The 18240-nt window shown below is 37.0% G+C and overlaps 1 protein-coding gene across 4 annotated transcripts in view; it reads right to left on the bottom strand.

Annotated features, from left to right (window-relative positions):
* GRHL3 (grainyhead like transcription factor 3) overlaps positions 1-18240 on the bottom strand; it is a 154402-nt gene that overhangs the window by 53812 nt on the left and 82350 nt on the right. For all 4 annotated transcript variants that reach the window (XM_044083212.1, XM_044083221.1, XM_044083230.1 and 1 more), the window contains exon 9: positions 4888-5046. In XM_044083212.1, the coding sequence (XP_043939147.1) occupies positions 4888-5046 (159 nt within the window). The remainder of the gene's footprint in view (positions 1-4887; positions 5047-18240) is intronic.

The following is an 18240-nucleotide window of genomic DNA, read 5'->3' on the forward strand; positions in this document are numbered from 1 at the left end:
TTTTACAGATTTTTGGCATACTGCATGCTATAATATACATGTTATACGATGAACTTGCCAATATTTGCAAAAGTGAGAAAATAAATGTTTTGATTTTTAATTTTCCATTGACCTGCACATCAAGGGCAGCGTAGATGCAGCTTATAGCAGGAAATCAAAAACATGTATTCCAGAAGTGGGAACAAACTAAAGCTTTCTGAGAAAACCCATGCCGAAACAGACAAGAGCATGTGAACTATTCACATGCAGTGAGTAGAGGTCAGAACTGAACCAGAGACAGAAGGTGTGAGGCAGAGATCTTAACCACTGCATTTGGCACATTTACAGTGAGGACTTTGGTTAAAGCAGACGATAATAAAATCAATGAAAATTCTTTCACTCTCAAGACAGCATCTAAAACTATTTAAACAGAGCAATGACAAGGACAGCAGTTTTCCACCACAGCAGAAAGAAATAAAACGATGTATGAAATTCAGGCTTAAATGATTAGAATTATTAGCTTCTGAATATCTTATTGGCAGAAAAAAAAGATATCCATTACATTAGATCTGTTCTGTACCATGGACTCCAGCCAGAATATGGATTAGATTTCCACTACTGAGTTTTAATAATATACACACTTCTAAAGAACCCCCTCCCCCATAAAAAAGCTATCCTGCTTCATAACAATCGGATGTTTTCTGTAATTCTTGAAAAAGATGGATAACTAGATAGATAGACAGACATATAGATAGATAGACAGATAGATAGATAGATAGATAGATAGATAGATAGATAGATAGATAGATAGATAGATAGATAGATAGATAGGCATGCAGGTGATAAATGCTATGGTCCCAGACTAATTTGTCTGAGAATGAGGATGGATTTTGCACCCTACATGCATGCAACTGCCAAAATTAATTTTAGAATATTAACTTTAGTTTCTCTTTAGTTACAGTCTCCAGATGGATAGTAAGGTTATAACATATAGCATTGGATATGTACCAGTATAACTTAGAAGGTTAAAGCTACAAAGTACTACTTAAATGTTCTTGTAGTTTTGGGTTTGATTCCCTTGTTCTTCTGTTGTTTAATGTTCAACTTTGAGCACGTCATTTACTGTGGCTAATGATGCCTGATTGTTCAGTTAGGTGCTTATGTTAGGTGTACTAACTCATTTAACAAAAGGAGAGACTACTTTACTGTCCTGATCCTGGAAAATGGTCTTCTGATAAAGCACACCTGTATAGTATTACTGTTATTATTCTGCTTTCTCATAGTTTACAAGTGAACATACACATGCATGTTATTTATTTATTATTATCATTATTATATTATTATTCCAAGAAGTGGTAATATCAGAAACTATCTCAACACCTAAGGAATATAATTAGAAATCTGGCCACTATAATGCATAAACATTTTGGGTTTCAAATTAAGGCTTTGCAAGGCTAAAACTCTGAAATCCAGATCTCTGAACAGCTTCTTTTGGACTGGTCTAAGGTGTAAGTTAGTACTACAGAACATGCAAGATGATTAACCTGTTTCTATGGGGTGCTTTGACCTCCGCAGGCTTACATTTCCCTTCTTTAATATTCTAAATTGGAATTCACTTGCAACTGTGGCAGGAACTCATAGTCTGTAGGACACAAAGCAATTGTAACTCACCTGTTTCCAGAAAAAGCATATGGTATTCCATTTCTTCATAGATTTATAGCTTGTTACTAAGCTAATGACCTAGTGGGCCTTTTTAAGCCTAGCCAGGTTTTCCTGAAAGAATAATGATGACCTGCATCCAAACAGGACATTGAGGGCCATGGACTTATAAGCTACCTCTGTCCATAAGGAACATGGGTGCCAGGCTTGTACAAATTCCCTATTCCCCATCCATTTGTCTAGGTTGCATTTAAACTGGGAAACAGACAAACTCAGCTTTACATGGATGGGAAGCCTGGTCCATAGGAGGGGCAGTCTCTGGGATGCACAACTGTCTCCCCAGCATGTTCTGTTTAAGTCACAGACAAAATTCAGGTGCTTAGACCTTGTATTTCTGGCTCTGTTTGACTTATGAATATGCAGGAAATGTATACGTATGGGGTGCTCGGATGCCTTGTAAGCCAGGCATAGATCATCCTTCGGCATCCTATAGAATAATGTGTAGAAGGGAAAGGGAGTTAAGGCACTATGCATAACGGATGTTTGTTATGCATTGTATTCTATTTGTACAGAACATCTGAGGTTGTTCTAGTTGCTGCATATGCCTGGACAGGTACGCACTGAGAATTGTACTCTGTGATTGGTCTGATAAGAGTACACTGGGATAATGATCTCTTTGGACCTAGATACTATGCCCTTATTTATAAGTTGTGCAACATAAAAAGATTTCTTCATCACTGTGGCCATGTGGTGGTCAAAGGTAAAGCTACTGTCTGCATGCATACCCATAGATCTGACTAGTGGGTCAAGTGGTACAGGTGTAATATCAACATGGTAATTTGCTGGGATGGTTGACTTCCCAAAGGGTGCAGCTGTGCATTTCTTAGCTTTGAGTTTAAGATTGTGGTTTTGGCACCATTTGTTAGTAAGAGATAGACGTTCTTGAAATAAATTAAAAATATTTTTTAAATGTTTGCATTGTGGGGTCCTCTGGTATCACAAGAACTCAAATGTTATTCCATATAGAGGGCATTCATCAAGTCATAAGTTAAAAAAAAATTTTCCAGGATAGATTTTTCAATATTCTGTAGAGTTGTTGAGTGTGGGAAATCATCATTACGACATATAGCTCAAAGTGTGGTTCATTACTGAGAATGGTTAAAAGCAGGAAATTACTGCTTATGCTACAAGTTCACACACTTTGAACATATGACCTTCTAAAGAAAAAAAAATACTTTCTGCACTGTAATCTGCCCACACATGACCTTGTGTCACATAGCAGAGCAGTGGGAACACCTGATCTTTTACATGGATGCTCGGTGGGTTTTTTGTAGGTTGTAATGTTACAGATGAGAAATTAATTAAGTCTTCACTTCTGACAGGTCTGTATTATCTTTTTATCTGTGCAGCTCTTTGAATAAAAGCTGAACAATGTCATTGTTTAATTCCAAAACACTTGTTTTCACAAAGGAGAAACATTTTCCCAACCACAAAACTTCAAAGCTGAACGTGTGAGCACTTCAAAGTTCGTATTAAAATCTGTCACCTTACTTTGTGTTTAACATAAAGTGGTCTCAAGTCTGAAGATGGTTTACCTGAAAAATTGGAGATTAGCAATAATTATTTTAAACATTATTGCTTGATCGCAGGAGTTGTGTTCATACAAAAGCTACACTTGGAATTAACTTCCCAGAATGGATTTTCAGATTCTCTCACTGCCCCTCAGGGACCATTGTTAAAGACCACCACATTTCAAGGATGATGGTCATTTCACCCATAGATTTAAAGGTCACATTTTCATTTTTAAGCATTTATAATTCTGCCTTTCAGTCATGCAAGACGTATTTGAAAGGAATAAATGTTTCAGGACAAAGATATGCTATTTTTGACTATTTACTGTGTTAGTCAATATTACCAAATGGAAAGCCACGTATCTCTAAAAAAACTGGAAAAGTATCATTTTTGGTTGCAGTTGATACCAGCCAGCACTAACTTTCACAATAATCTAATATGGTCAAATCATATGTATATATTTACCTGGTCACTAACTGGATAAGGATACTGGCCACAATTGTCCCTTTTCGGTAGTAATACAGGAATGCAGTTTGGCTAACAGGTTTGCTTAGAGTCACACAGTAGGCAAATAAAGACTGTGGCAAAACAGCAGCTTAAGGATTAAAAATGGAGCTTCCACCTCTGGTTGCATAAAGAGATAAATGTCCTGACTACAACCCTGGTGACCATAGTTAAACTAGAGGCTCATACATCTGCTAGAGCTGGTGTGAGAGAGAACAGGGAAAGAAAGGAATGAAGGGGCTTAACCTGCGTTTCTTTGGTGGGGGTGGGGGGTGGGCATGTGTGAGGACTCATATCATGAATAGAAACCCCATTAAAGACTCGGACTCACGCAGGCATACTTGTTGAGAATGTGGAGTCTGTTTGATCACTTTTCCTAAGGAGGGATTGAAGTCCGTCACAAACTTCCCGGATGTTAATGACCATGAGCTGTATGACAAGACGGCCTAAGCAGAAAATCCCAGTCCATTTCAAGGAGAACAATCTCGCTCCCAGCTGACCTGATACTTAACCCTAAGTCCCAGAGGGAATAAATGGATTAATATGACAACAGCAGAACATAGCAGAATGAATATAAAAAAATATCTATGTTTAGCAACAACAGGTTTCAGATTTATAATGTCTCGTGGTTCTGTAAGCATATTTTTTTAAGTCCCAAGAAGTTACTAGATGCCCAGTAAACCAGGCATGGGCCAGCCTTGCCAGTCTAAAAAATGTAAATGCATCTCCTTAACAGATCCAAAGCTTGTGTAACTGACCTATAATTTCATTGTTCCTGGTATATAAGCTTTGCCACACAACAAAAGTGATAAATATATGGCCATCCTCCTTAGTCTGAGTATGTTACTTTTACTTTTGAATATACGTGAAAATTACATTTAGAAAACATTTAAGATAAAAAAAATAGAATTAAGACTTTTGCAGTACATGTTCAATAACCCCCTCTCTGCCTAAAGGCACTGTGAGATACATGAAATTTCTTTTAACTGAGACAGCAGCAAAGGATGTAATTGGTTAAACTTCATCAGAAAACATTTTTTCTTTAAAACATTACCTCTTTTTTTTCCTGCTAAGGTGTGTCTCATTTCAAAGCCAATTGCAACAAGTCACGTATTAAAGAAACTAAAATTTTCTCACAGCTGTAGCAGAATCATAAAATCAAGCTTACACTACCTTATCGCAAAATATTTTAACTTGGCAGGCTGCCCGATGAATCAGTTTATTCATTCCTGTCCCGCAGTCATATGTGTCAATCTGCAAATTCAGAGGGAGGCCCTTAACACCCTTCTGTGTAGAGAAGTCTGTGCTGAGGCAGTTAATACCAACATACACCTAAAAAATAAAGAAAACTTTCATAGCTTCTTTTAACAGATTGCATGTCAGTATGCATGTGTTTTGTGATAATGCTTTTGTGTGTGTGTGTGTGTGTGTGTGTGTGTGTGTGTGTGTGTGTGTGTGTGTGTGTGTGTATGTGTGTGTGTGTGTGTGTGTGATACATTTAACTGGTACACAATTTTAAAATATGTTTTATTAGTAACTGGTAAATGAGTGTATCTAAAAAAAAAAAAAAAACACAAAACTTTTTGTTTCCCTTCTTTCTCTCTCTCTCTCTCCACCAGCTGCAGGTGTTAAAACTGACTAAAATAAGGAAAAAAATGCTATGCTTACATGATTGCACATACATAAGAGAGGGAGGATAGCATAATGGTTAAGGTGTTTACCTTGCAAACACAAAGTGCAAGGTTTGGTTCTCACATGGGAAAACTAGCTAGGCTTAAAATGGCCTGTAAAGGCCAGTTGCACTAGTACTAATCTATAACACACATATAAACAAAACAAGCATGCTCAGAGATGTCCCTGTATATATGAACACACATTCTATTAAAAGCCATTTCTTATAATCTTGCACTCTTTTATTTTGTCATATTTTTAATGTCAGCAACCAGGCAATTAACTAAGTTTCTAAAAGGCTGTGATTTTAAAGACACCCCTTTTCTTGTGAAACTAAATTTTATTCCAGAACCAAGTTTTAACTAGTATGAGGTATGGAAGTCTTTGAATAACAATATTTAGCAGTGGAAACTGGGGTTGTACACATGTTGGCTGATGTATTCTTACAAAGCCAAGATTTTTTAAGTATCTTGGCAATCACGGAACTGTCATCACATATTTGTCTTTTCTGAATTTTTAATTCTGATCATGTTTTCAGCAGCACAGACAGCCTTCACCAAGTCAAATCAAATTATGAAACTTGAGAAGTAAAATGACTCAAGGCATTGTGTTACAAAAATAAATTATTTCACACCATCTCAAGGATGATATTCCAATACAATATGTATCATTTATTTTGCTTTTTCATCAGTGCTTTCTCCATCAATGACTAGAAAACAGTTATGAGTTCCCATGCTTTATCCTGTTGCATTTTATACTACACACACACACACACACACACACACACACACACACACACACACACACACACACACACACACACACACACACGCACATATTAGATGCACTGAATATAGCTGAAACACCCAAACTTCAAAATGACCGCAAAACTATGACAATTTTTGATCACCTGCACCTCCCACACCCCCCTGCTAATTTTATATCCTAATTCTTAAGATGGCACAATATTTGGGAAAAGGTATGTCTCCACCCTTGAGAATTGTGCAGTATTGCACACCTTTCACTCGCCTGCATAGTCGACCAAATTTTGATGACTAAATAGATGTCAACCAAAGCAAGTGTGAACAAAATTCAGTGTTGCCATACGTATGCATATGTAGGGAATCCACTGTGAATAAATGTCTTGTTTAATTGACAGGTGATTATTTGATTTCAAAATATCAAAAACCTTGGGAGGTTACTAGTTGAATGAGCAATACACTCCCTGCCCCCTGACATGGGAAAAACTTGCACACCACTGAAATAGATATTATATGATGAAGCTCTGGCAAGGGCGAATGCACTCATTTCTTATTTTAACTTAATAAACTGTGATTTATTCAAGCTATCCTAGCTTTTATCCTGTTTTTTATTTTTAATAAGCATGCAAAGTGATCCTTGAATTGAATCTTATGTAAGAAGTTATGACAATAGTAATTCATATGCCAAAATTGTTCCTATATATATATATACATATATATATATATATATATATATATATATATATATATATACATATATATATATATAGAGAGAGAGAGGGGGAGAGGTATAGACACTGGATCATTACTATGAACTGTATATTCTCAGCTGACTGCCAGAGGGTTAGAAAAAAATTAAATAAAAATTGGTAGTTATTTTTTAGTGCAAGGTAAAAACGGTGCATGACTTTTTGACCTCTGGCAAAGATTTTTAAAAACAGCTTCTCATTACAACTTATGCCGGACAAAACACTGAAGAAATAAAGCAGGTGTCAGACTGTGGATCCAAGACATTTTAAACTCGATATGCATCTAAACAAAAATTATCCCTTGTTTGTGAAAGCATAACACGTCTAGACTTTGCAACTGAAAATTAAAACACTGTAATAGCCTGTAAGGGGAAAAACAAACAAAATCTAAAACCAGATTAAAGAAAACATAACATTTAGAGATTAACAAAGCTTTCTTCAGCTACATCAGAATAGAAAAGATGGGTTATAATCAGAACTACAATATAATGATACAACACAGTGAAACAGTCTATGAATCTAACAATTCTTCTTGGATATGATGCACTAGACAGTGGAGTACCAAAGGGCTCTGAGTTGGGACATCTATGATTATTATTCACTGTTGCTTTTCTGAGGAAAACTTGCTTAACCACCTGACAAAAGACAAAGACAATAGCAAGGTTATTAGCTTTGTTACCTCCCGAAAGAATATAAGCACATGGTGAGAAATCAGAGACTCTATTACTTATGTTATTTTAACAAGAGTGTTATTTAATGTAAAGAAATCTGGAATTTAATGTAAAAATGGGAAAATGATATTTGATTGCAAACCTGAGAGTTGTACACTCAAAGCAGACATGGTCATAGAGAACCCAGATATGTTTATAGATGGCTGTCTTACCCTTAGTGAAATTGTTCTACATTGGTTAGAAAGGCAATTAGAATAGCTTAGACAGGACTTAGATAAAATTCATGGAAATTTAGCTAATTATAGTATTTTGCAGATAACTAATGATTGACTCTGTACAATTAGATAAGTTCTAAATATTTCACACAAAGGGATTACAAAAATGTAAGCTATGGTGACTATACCTGTTGTTTTACTTATAGCTGATGTGACCCTGTGTCTGGTCTTGGGCACTGTTGTGTCTAGTTCTTGTAATGCTGATTCAAGAGTGCACAGCTGACGTGGCTAACACTAGGCTGGGATACATAGTACTAAAACTTAATATGAATAATTGGAAAGAGGGCCTGATTTGGGCCACATTCCTCATCTCACCTGACTTGCAGGTAACAATTCACATATCTTAAAGCCCATCATTTTTCCGCCGTTAAACTGGGGGGGGTTGCACTACATACTGAAACCACTTTCCACAAAACGTTTTATGTATGTTTTAAATGTTATTAAATGTTAATATTGGTGAGAAATTGAATAATAGTCAGTTATCAAATGTGGTAAACAAGAAGGCCATGACAAGCGCTGTTTATGCAATGCATGAGATGCTATCAGGCTGGAGTTGATAGGATTTCATCTACCTTAGGTCAGTTTCGGCAAACACACACTGAACAGTAAACTACATGCACCTGTTCAGCTTCCTGACAAAGAGCTCTTTTTTTTTCATCCTTTTTCTCTTTATGTTGTAAAGTGCTGTTTTGACAACCAAGGAGCTCAGGGGAACACAAACATGATGGAAAGGTCAAAGGCCACGTTTCAAGGACCTGTGTTTATACAATACAATACAGAATAACAGGTACTTTTAAAACAACAGTGGTAGCATACATGGGATCACACAGACTCTCTCTCTTACCTACTGTTCGGGTTTGTTCTATACTATAAAATTATACATTACTCATCTAAATGCAAATATGTGATGATTTCTGGCACATCCATCCATACATCTACAACCCCTTTTTCCCATTTTTGCAAAGTGGGTCATGGTGTCACTTCAACTGTGATAATCAGCTAGAGCCAAAATTCACACCGCTGGTTATTTTGAGATAATTACCTAACCATATGTTGACCAGTAAACAAATGATGCAGAGATAGGGGCTGCCTTGCAGTGCCGTTTGTTTTTCTCAGTACTCTTCTTATATATAATTTGTGATTTGGAGAATATATCTTCACTAGATTATCCCTAAAAATAGGCAATCATGTCTAACGAGCCAGATAAAGCAAATGCATAAAGCAAAATAAAATAAAACATCTATTTTTTTTCAGCCTGTAGGCAAGTAATATAACATAGTTTCTCAAGTGAAATATTTAGATCTTTTCGGTGTCACAGGTCGCAGGATGCCTCACTGATTGAGGCTTTTGCTCAGAGTAATAGGAAATGTGCAGTCTTGAATTTACTTTTGTTGCTTCAGTCTCATCTCCAAAAATCTTGTCAGCTGACTGCGTGCATTAAACGGTGCATATCTAATGCATTTGTAGTTTGTGAGTAAAAAGGATCAAGTCACTTTGCAGATTAAAACAACCTGACTGCATGAGTACAAGTTGGCTGCATTTTTTCCATTTATTATCTAGAATAATGACACTTGACGTTATTACATAGCTTTTTTCAGTAGCTTTTTTCAGTTCACAATAAAGAGTAGTGGAAGCTAGGTTAAGAAGGGAGGTGATGGTTAGTGATCAGCAGTATGGTTTCATGCCAGGAAAGAGCAGTACAGATGGGATGTTTGCTCTGAGAGTGTTGATGGAGAAGTACAGAGAAGGTCAGAAGGAGTTGCATTGTGTCTTTGTGGACATAGAGAAAGCATATGACAGGGTGCCTAGAGGGGAGTTGTGGTATTGTATGAGGAAGTCGGGAGTGGCAGAGAAGTATGTAAGGGTGGTACAGGATATGTACGAGGGTAGTGTGACAGCGGTGAGGTCTGCGGTGGGAGTGACGGATGCATTTAAGGTGGAGGTGGGATTACATCAAGGATCAGCTCTGAGCCCTTTCTTATTTGCAGTGGTGATGGACAGGTTGACAGATGAGATTAGACAGGAGGCCCCGTGGACTATGATGTTTGCAGATGACATTGTGATATGTAGTGAGAGTAGGGACCAGGTTGAGGAGAACCTGGAGAGGTGGAGATATGCTTCAGAGAGGAGAGGAATGAAGATCAGCAGGACTAAAACAGAATATATGTGTCTAAATGTGAGGGAGGGTAGAGGAATGGTGAGGATGCAGGGAGTAGAGTTGGTAAAGGTGGATGAGTTTAAGTACTTGGGATCAACAGTTCAGAGTAATGGTGAGTGTGGAAGAGAGGTGAAGAAGAGAGTACAGGCAGGGTGGAATGGGTGGAGAAGAGTGTCAGGAGTGATTTGTGACAGACAGGTACCAATAAGAGTGAAAGGGAAGGTCTACAGGAGGGTAGTGAGACCAACTATGTTATATGGGTTGGAGACAGTAGCACTGTCGAAAAGGCAGGAGTCAGAGCTGGATGTGGCAGAATTAAAGATGTTAAGATTTGCACTGGGTGCGACTAGGATGGACAGGATTAGGAATCAGTATATTAGAGGGTCAGCTCAGGTTGGACAGTTTGGAGACAAAGCAAGAGAGGTGAGATTGCGTTGGTTTGGACATGTGCTGTGGAGGGATGCTGGGTATATTGGGAAAAGGATGCTAAGGATGGAGCTGCCAGGTAAGAGGAAAAGAGGAAGGCCTAAGATGAGGTTTATGGATGTGGTGAGAGAGGACATGCAGGCAGTTGGTGTGAAAGAGCATGATGCAGAGGACAGGAAGAAATGGAAACAGATGATCCGCTGTGGTGACCCCTAACGGGAACAGCCGAAAGAAGATGATGATGATGATGAACACATGACAAACCTCTATCATCACTACTTCAAATCTTATAATATGATACTGTCTGCTACACAGTAGCAAAAAAATATCCCACAAATTTGATTGCATAGACCACTTCTTATCCTTAAGTAAACCACTTACTGACTTAGGGTAAAAGACTGACAATTTAAAATTTCGGTAACCGGTTTCTTTTCCTTTTTCCTCGTTTGGTGGCAGCATCAGATAAATAGCTCTCCACTCACAGACAAGCACTAAACCAAAATTTTAGTCACCAGAGTATGTTAATATTGTAATGTACTGTTAATATAAAGAAAATACCCTGATTTTATTCACTGAGCAAAGTAGTTTAAACATTGCCAAAATCCAATCTTCCCCCATATGCACATGGACAAAAACATGTGATCAAACAACCCATTGAGAAACTGGGTGTTTATGTTTCTTACTAAACTTATGAGCAAACAAAATAGACACTGTCGGAACCGTGGTACTGACTTTCAAATGAAGTGCTAATAAAGTTTGAGCAAGAAAATACACTGCTGCTATGATTCTGTCTGCTAATACTAGGAATGCATAGAAAGTTACCACACAGGCAGAAAATACACATAATAGCTACAGCCTCACTAATCCATAATTTGATTAGATTTTCACATGAATGGAAAAAGTTATGCTAATCAGTATTAATTTGCATCCCACATACTATATAGCTACAGTGATATAAGTACATACAAGAAACAAATACAGTATCTCGAAAGAGAAAATATACTGCTTTGAAATGGAAAGCTTGTCTGATTACTATACATATCAATTATATGCCACTTCCATATTATTATTAATTCCTTATTTCACAATTATTACTGCAAGTGACATTAAACATTCTAAAATTTTAAATAATTGAAGTGAAAGCTTACAAAGAATGCATAATGTAAGATGAAAAACAAACAAATAAATAAATAAATAAATAAAAACACAGCTCAGTCTTCTGACTTTACACTTACAAGACACTTCATGTGTAAGTCAGTCCCAGTGCATCGCATATCCAAAGATGGCACGTTGCTGCAGTCGTTTGTTTTAGTGTTTACTAGTAGTTGTGCTGTATTTTATATGTATCGGCATGTGTTCTTGCAGCTTTTTTTTCTAGGTCTTTACTCTAAATATGCTGTAGCTAGCTGAGACATTCTTTTCAGTAGAAAGAAAGTAAGTAAGGAAGGAATGAGACATGATTACTTGAATGATGTTATCAGACAGGGATGGTATTCGCTGTTGCCTCCAACTATAAACTATTCAAAAGCAATGAAGATTTTTTTTCATGCATATCTAAGTGGCAGTCAGTTCTACAGTTAGTGGGCTGCCAACTTTAAAATCAAGAGCAGTGACAGACAAAACTCCAGTTGGATAATATAAATTAATTCACCAAAGCTGGCAAATATGCTAGGTGTTCATTACTCAGATCAGATTCCTATTTGGTTTTCCTCCTTATAATGATGGGAGGACCAGGGGATGTTTGACATAAAGTACATATATTTGCTGTATGTGACATATTGGCAGCTATTTTTGGTATTGACTGATTAAAGGCTCAGTGACATATATAACAATTTTTCATGGCAGCTAAGCTTTAAATTATTTCTAATCTCCTGTCTTTTATCATATTCATTCCAAATGCAAGTTTGTTCTCCGCATAGGATGCTTTCATTCCAATAACTTGCTGGTTGATTGGTTATACTAAATTCCCCTGTATATCGCATTTATTCATGTCCCACTGACTTGCACTATGGCCAAAAAGGAGCACAGAGGAATATGTTAACTAGTTAATAAATTAAAATTAATTCACCCTGAAATTCTGCAATCCCTTTCTGTGGAAGGGACATTTAATAGCTTTCTTAGGGATACATTTTGTGCAAGTAGGGACTGTTAAGATTCAAATCCAAACCAGTGTCTCCATATTCTGAGACCGCTATGCTATCCTGTTTTTACATTAACACTCATTTTTTGTAGATAGTGTGGACATTTAGTTATAGTAGAAGTGTGGTTTGAAGTAAAACTGCAGTAATATTCTAGGTGACCTCAGTTAAAGTCCTTGCTGTTGTGTTTTCTGCATCTCTTCCTTGTTTGTATAAAGTCCCCAAACAGAAAATAGAAGAGTAAATAAGGTATATGTTACACCTACCACTTAGAAAGGGGGATTCACACCTGAGCTGCTGGCTCACCCAAATATGTTCATGTACAGAAGATTTATTTAACCACACCCACAGATTCATACTCCTTGGTCCTTACTGTCAGGCAACACTATCTGCGCTACAGAGATCAGAATGCCCGTCCATCAGTGAACTGGCTAATCAGGCATTTGAGTTTTAGTTCATGAATTACCAGTACCAAAGCTATGAATGACAACTGGGGAGGAAGGAGGAAGAAGGTATCTTTGTCAAGCTCAGGGCCAGGTTCATTTTCTGGGATCAGACCTCTTCTGTCCTTTGCCATACCAAATGAGCTTTTTCCACTATGAGGGTTGCAACTCTACAGATCCCCTGAGGTCAGCAAGAACTTTATACATGCATCTAAAAGAGGAGCCATTTGAAACTGAATTAAATTACATAGCAGGTAATATCTCAGTCTCTGCTGTGTCAAAAGAGTTTGGTTTTATTTTTATTTTATTTATTTATTGCATTTGTTGACTGGGAAAGTCCACTGGGCCTAGGAAGAGCCCATTTTCAGTAGAGGAGCTCCACAGTAATACATACATAAGTAATAGAACAATGTTGATACATACAAAAGTAAAAAACAAAGCTGAAACATAGGACAATGCCATTCCATTAATTACATACAAAAATCCATAACTATATGCAAGAGTAGACTGTGTTAATGTGTAGGATCAAGTACTAATGGGTAGTAGTATGACATGAAAGGAAAAGCAGTGGCAGAAGTGGCAACAATGTATTACAGTGTATTACAGTGTATTACAATGTATTACAGTCAGCTATAGATGTGACAGTAGTGATGCCATGTATTTGGATAAACACATGAGTATATACATATATTTGTTGAGTTCTAAGGTGAGGAGAGTTGACTTCAGGGTAGATAGCTGGTGATAGGTCAGAGTTAGTCGAGGTGACAGAAATGGTTTTATTGTCTGGGTCTCTGATATAGAAACATTGATATGTCATCTGGTACCCTGTACATATCCTCAAACTGGTACACCCTGAACTCAGAGTTTTGAAGGAAAAACAAAGTCTTCTCAAAGTTAAAGACCTAAAAGAAAAAGCTTGCCCTTACTTCTGTAACTGAAGCAAGCTGCTTGCTACAAATGAGAGTGCTTCTGTACTTCAGCTGTGACCACAACTGGAGTATTGGCATTCATTTATGAAGCTGGGATATGCTTGTGTCTTCGTTAAGCAGTGCCAGCACTGCATTCATGCACCAGCATGTGCAACATCTCCCAATCACACCCCTGAGAGCTTAGTTAGCAGGTGCAATAGTTATGGGTTCTGTCTGACATTTGGGATTTGGCTACAATTTTAAGTACAATCATTGTCAGACATAAAATGAGAGCAACTCCTGTCATATATTATGCATCAGATGGTGTTTACCCTTGCAGTGGGTACAGAGAGTTAAAGCTGTGAGCTGCAGCTCCAATGATACAGAGTTTGATTCCCTCGTTTGTCTTCTGTCCTTTAACCAGACAGATCTCTTGGGTCACTCCTAAAAATGGACTGTGTGTGATCAGTTGGCCTGCCTGTTTAACAAATGGGTATTATTACTCTGTTTTTCACATAGTTTGATAAAAGTTGATAAAAGTTGTTAAAGGTTTTACTGTGTGGGACACTAAAGCAATTCTAAATAAGAACTGATGAACTGATGGCGCATTCAGTTATGCATCTCCTACAGTGAATGTATTTAATTAATAAATTACATAATGTTATACTATCAGAATGCAAATCCCCATTTCTCTGTACATTGTATAGTGCATTTCATACTGAACGTATTACTAGATACTGTGCACGTCATTATTATGGATATCACTCCCTGAATTTCATGTTAGCTTTCTGATAAATTTGTATATTATAGAATATATAGCTGGCTGAGTAAGTGGCAGCTGATACGGACAATCACACAGCACTTAAAAGGAAGAGTAGATGAATTTCCCCAGTGTCCTGGTCAAATTACCCCTAGTCGGTATGAATGCTAATTCTGGTCTGCCATGAATATAGGCCACAATCTAAGCTGAACTAACTCAATCAACAAAACATAAAATAAAAAATAAATAAAAGAAACCATCTCACCTGAGTCATGGCTGAAATGGTTTAAGATGGTCTACACAACTTACTGTTTGATATTTTTAAAGAGTCAACAAAAATAAATGAAACACAAAAAAGAATACAGAGAGTAATGCTGTTCAAACAATTGGTCGTGGAATCCCATTATTAGTGTAGTAGCCAACATTCTTTGTTTTGAATGATCCATTTCCTGAGGATCCTACTTTGAGTTCCACAGTCTCTGTTTGCACAGCATGACTCGATTTAACTGCATCTCCATCCATTTTTAACTCCCTCTTAAAACCCATTTTAAGATTAATAGCATAAGCTCCAGCTCTGCACAATCAGCAAACACACGGCAGGAACCTAGCCTGTAGAGTCCACTTCAGTACACATATACACACATAATCATACACACTGCCATTTGAACATCAGATTCCAACTATGTACATGTCTTTTGGATGTGGTAGAAAGCTAGAATCTTCTTCAAATCCCAACAATGACAGAGGAAGGACATGCAGAAGTCCCATAAAAGCAGTCTGGATTGTAAGAGGTGTGAGGTAGTAACAAGAAATACTGCATCACTGCTTTCTCAATGAATTAACGGCTCAGAGCTAAGTAAGTTTAGTGGGTAGATGTTAGCTTTGTGTTTCTCAGGCAATGAATGGAAACGCCTGACTGAAGTCATTTAGAAAATTAATATTTAAAGGTGCTTTGTCAGTTACGAATTGATTCTATATGTCTGCAATGAGCTTTATATTGTAGTTCTGGACCTCATTTCCTCTGCTTCTACCTGTATAATATGTGAATCTCTCGAAGTCACTTAATGAACCCAATGTTTCTGTATCCACCTAGAAAAGTGTCACCTGCACCTTTTGTTCTTATGTAGGTAATACATGTGCACATAAATAAATTCCTTTCCAACATCTAACAGTTGTTTAAAGTAAACACAGAAATGTCATGCTTGTTGCCCTGGTAGATGTCTTTTTGGTCAAAGTTATGCAGTATATAACAAGAAAACGACAACAAGAATGGATCATGAAATCCTCTGTTATATATAAAACAGTTCAGTAATAATTTCTCATGTTTTATGGTCTACACTGCAAGTTGCAGCATGTTAAAACTTTGTAGAAAACCTCCCAGATTTATAATTATCTTACCCGAAACTCTACAGGAGAGTTGGCTTTAGGATCACATGTGACAGCCTGTGGTAGTCAACGTGCATGACTATAGAAATAAAAGCAATATGATGTTAAGACCCTACATGCCTGAAGCTGTTATCCACCCCCACAATGGGAACTAGAGGCAAGCCCTTGATGATTACATTGCTGGGTGGAGAACTGAAAGCAAATGTCATTGTTAGTAACACTGCTGTGTTCCTGGCAAATGGGTGTGCGTGCATGTGTGTGAGTGGTTTCTCCAAATAAATTTTATAGCTATATATAAAAGCACTTAACTACACAAGGCCTGCAAAATGTGCCATCAACAATGAACATATGTGAATTCTGCCAAACTGCTTCCTCAAAGCTTTTTTTTTTACAGGAAATGGATGGATCACATAAAAATAAATAAACAAATAAATATTGCTCAGTGTTTGACCAAATGTAACCCAGTTGTTGAAGTGCAGTCCTGTTTTTATCATAATGCATGAGTAAAGGTTTTGAGCTAATGCAGGTGTTGCTAAAAACTGAGTGTACAAATCAAATAATATTTTCATTTTGAGTTGTGAAGAAACAGTTTCCTCTACATATGAAATGGAAATAGAATGTATTACATTTGTGACATTCTTTGGAGAAATGGTTATGCAGAACTTTCCTTATTAAAAGATAAATTTGTTTAAGGCTCACTTTACTCTGATGCCCTTGTATTACCAGTGGAGCAATATGCAGATTAGTATAGAGTTTGATTTGTTAAATACTCAGTACACTACGGAAAGAGATGCCTTGCTGTAATCTCCACAAAAACACTGCCTGATATATCTTATCATATTTAAAAGTGATTGAATGAGCAGAAAAAATATTTTTTTAAGAAATCCAAACTTTGGTAAGGGATATACCCAGTTTAATACCTACATTAGACACTGCCTCAAATAATAACATGTGCAGGATATTGGGTGTACATTATCTTATTGAAGCGGCATTAAAGTGAATGCCTTTTTATCGACCCATAAAGAATGACCACCAGTTCCACAAACGGCCTATTCAGCAATTTTTTCCTAGGAAAACAATCGCTTGGTCATCAGCGTGAATTTGCCCCTTTCCCCACAGTAGTGCAATCTTGCAGTTGGTATATTTAGTTAGGGGGTGTGGGGGGCAAATGTGTTTGTAGTGATGTTTTGTTTCTGACCGGATCAGTGATTTTTTTTCCTAGGGAAAAAAAAAAAGCTGAATCGGCCGTTTGCAGAACTGGCAGTTCTTATTTAATGGTCGATGATGAGGCATTCACTGTAATGCCTCTTCGATAAGACAATATAGAACCCAGTGTATGCTTATGTTACAAATCAGTGATGAATAAGAGCTTGACAAATCATATTAAGCAAGTTGCAAGGATGGATAGAGCTGTTTAGTACTGCAACATTACCAAAAAGCATTGGCTAATGAATAGAAAGATTAATGACTTGTGACAGAAAAATTCAAGGTGGCCTGAAAATGGTTGCCAGAATGGATTTGTAGAAACATTTATTAAGAGAAATATCAGTGTGCGAAATGAAAGACTTTGAGACAACATCCTCCTAATGTATGACTTTCATCTGTGGTGCACAACAGCAGAGACTCATATAGATTCCGTTTATCTGAAAAAATAGCATTCTTCATTTCCCAAACACCATGTGACTTTTGAGTTAGTACATTTAAACCCACAGGTGTTGTAACAAATACTAAAAGAAGTGCTGGTTGTAATACATGCTGATATATTAGAAAGTGTTTCACTGAATGCCATTTCTGTAAATAAAATTTAAAGAATTATCTTGCGGATAATTTAATTTCTTATAATCAGGTCTATGACACACACTGAATGTGCTGTGAAATGTCATTCATTCATACTAAGGGACTTCATATACTAGGAAATGGTGTTTCTGTTTTAGCAAGTATTTTGCAAGTCCTGGAAAAGACATTTTCATTAACAGAGAATCCCACTGTGCTATTCTCTTAACCCATATCTTCAGCTATAGGACGGGTGGTTAATAATAGATTTAAATAGATGCGTGATCAATAAAAGTTATCATAATGTCTGTACCTAGTTGTATTGTGGATCATAAGCTCTATATCATTACGTACACCTTAGCCCACTCTACTACTGTTTGATCTCGTATATCTTAACAGGTTAAACA

Source organism: Protopterus annectens, chromosome 1.part1, assembly GCF_019279795.1.
Source record: "Protopterus annectens isolate FY-2018-M chromosome 1.part1, PAN1.0, whole genome shotgun sequence".
Taxonomy (NCBI): domain Eukaryota; kingdom Metazoa; phylum Chordata; order Ceratodontiformes; family Protopteridae; genus Protopterus; species Protopterus annectens.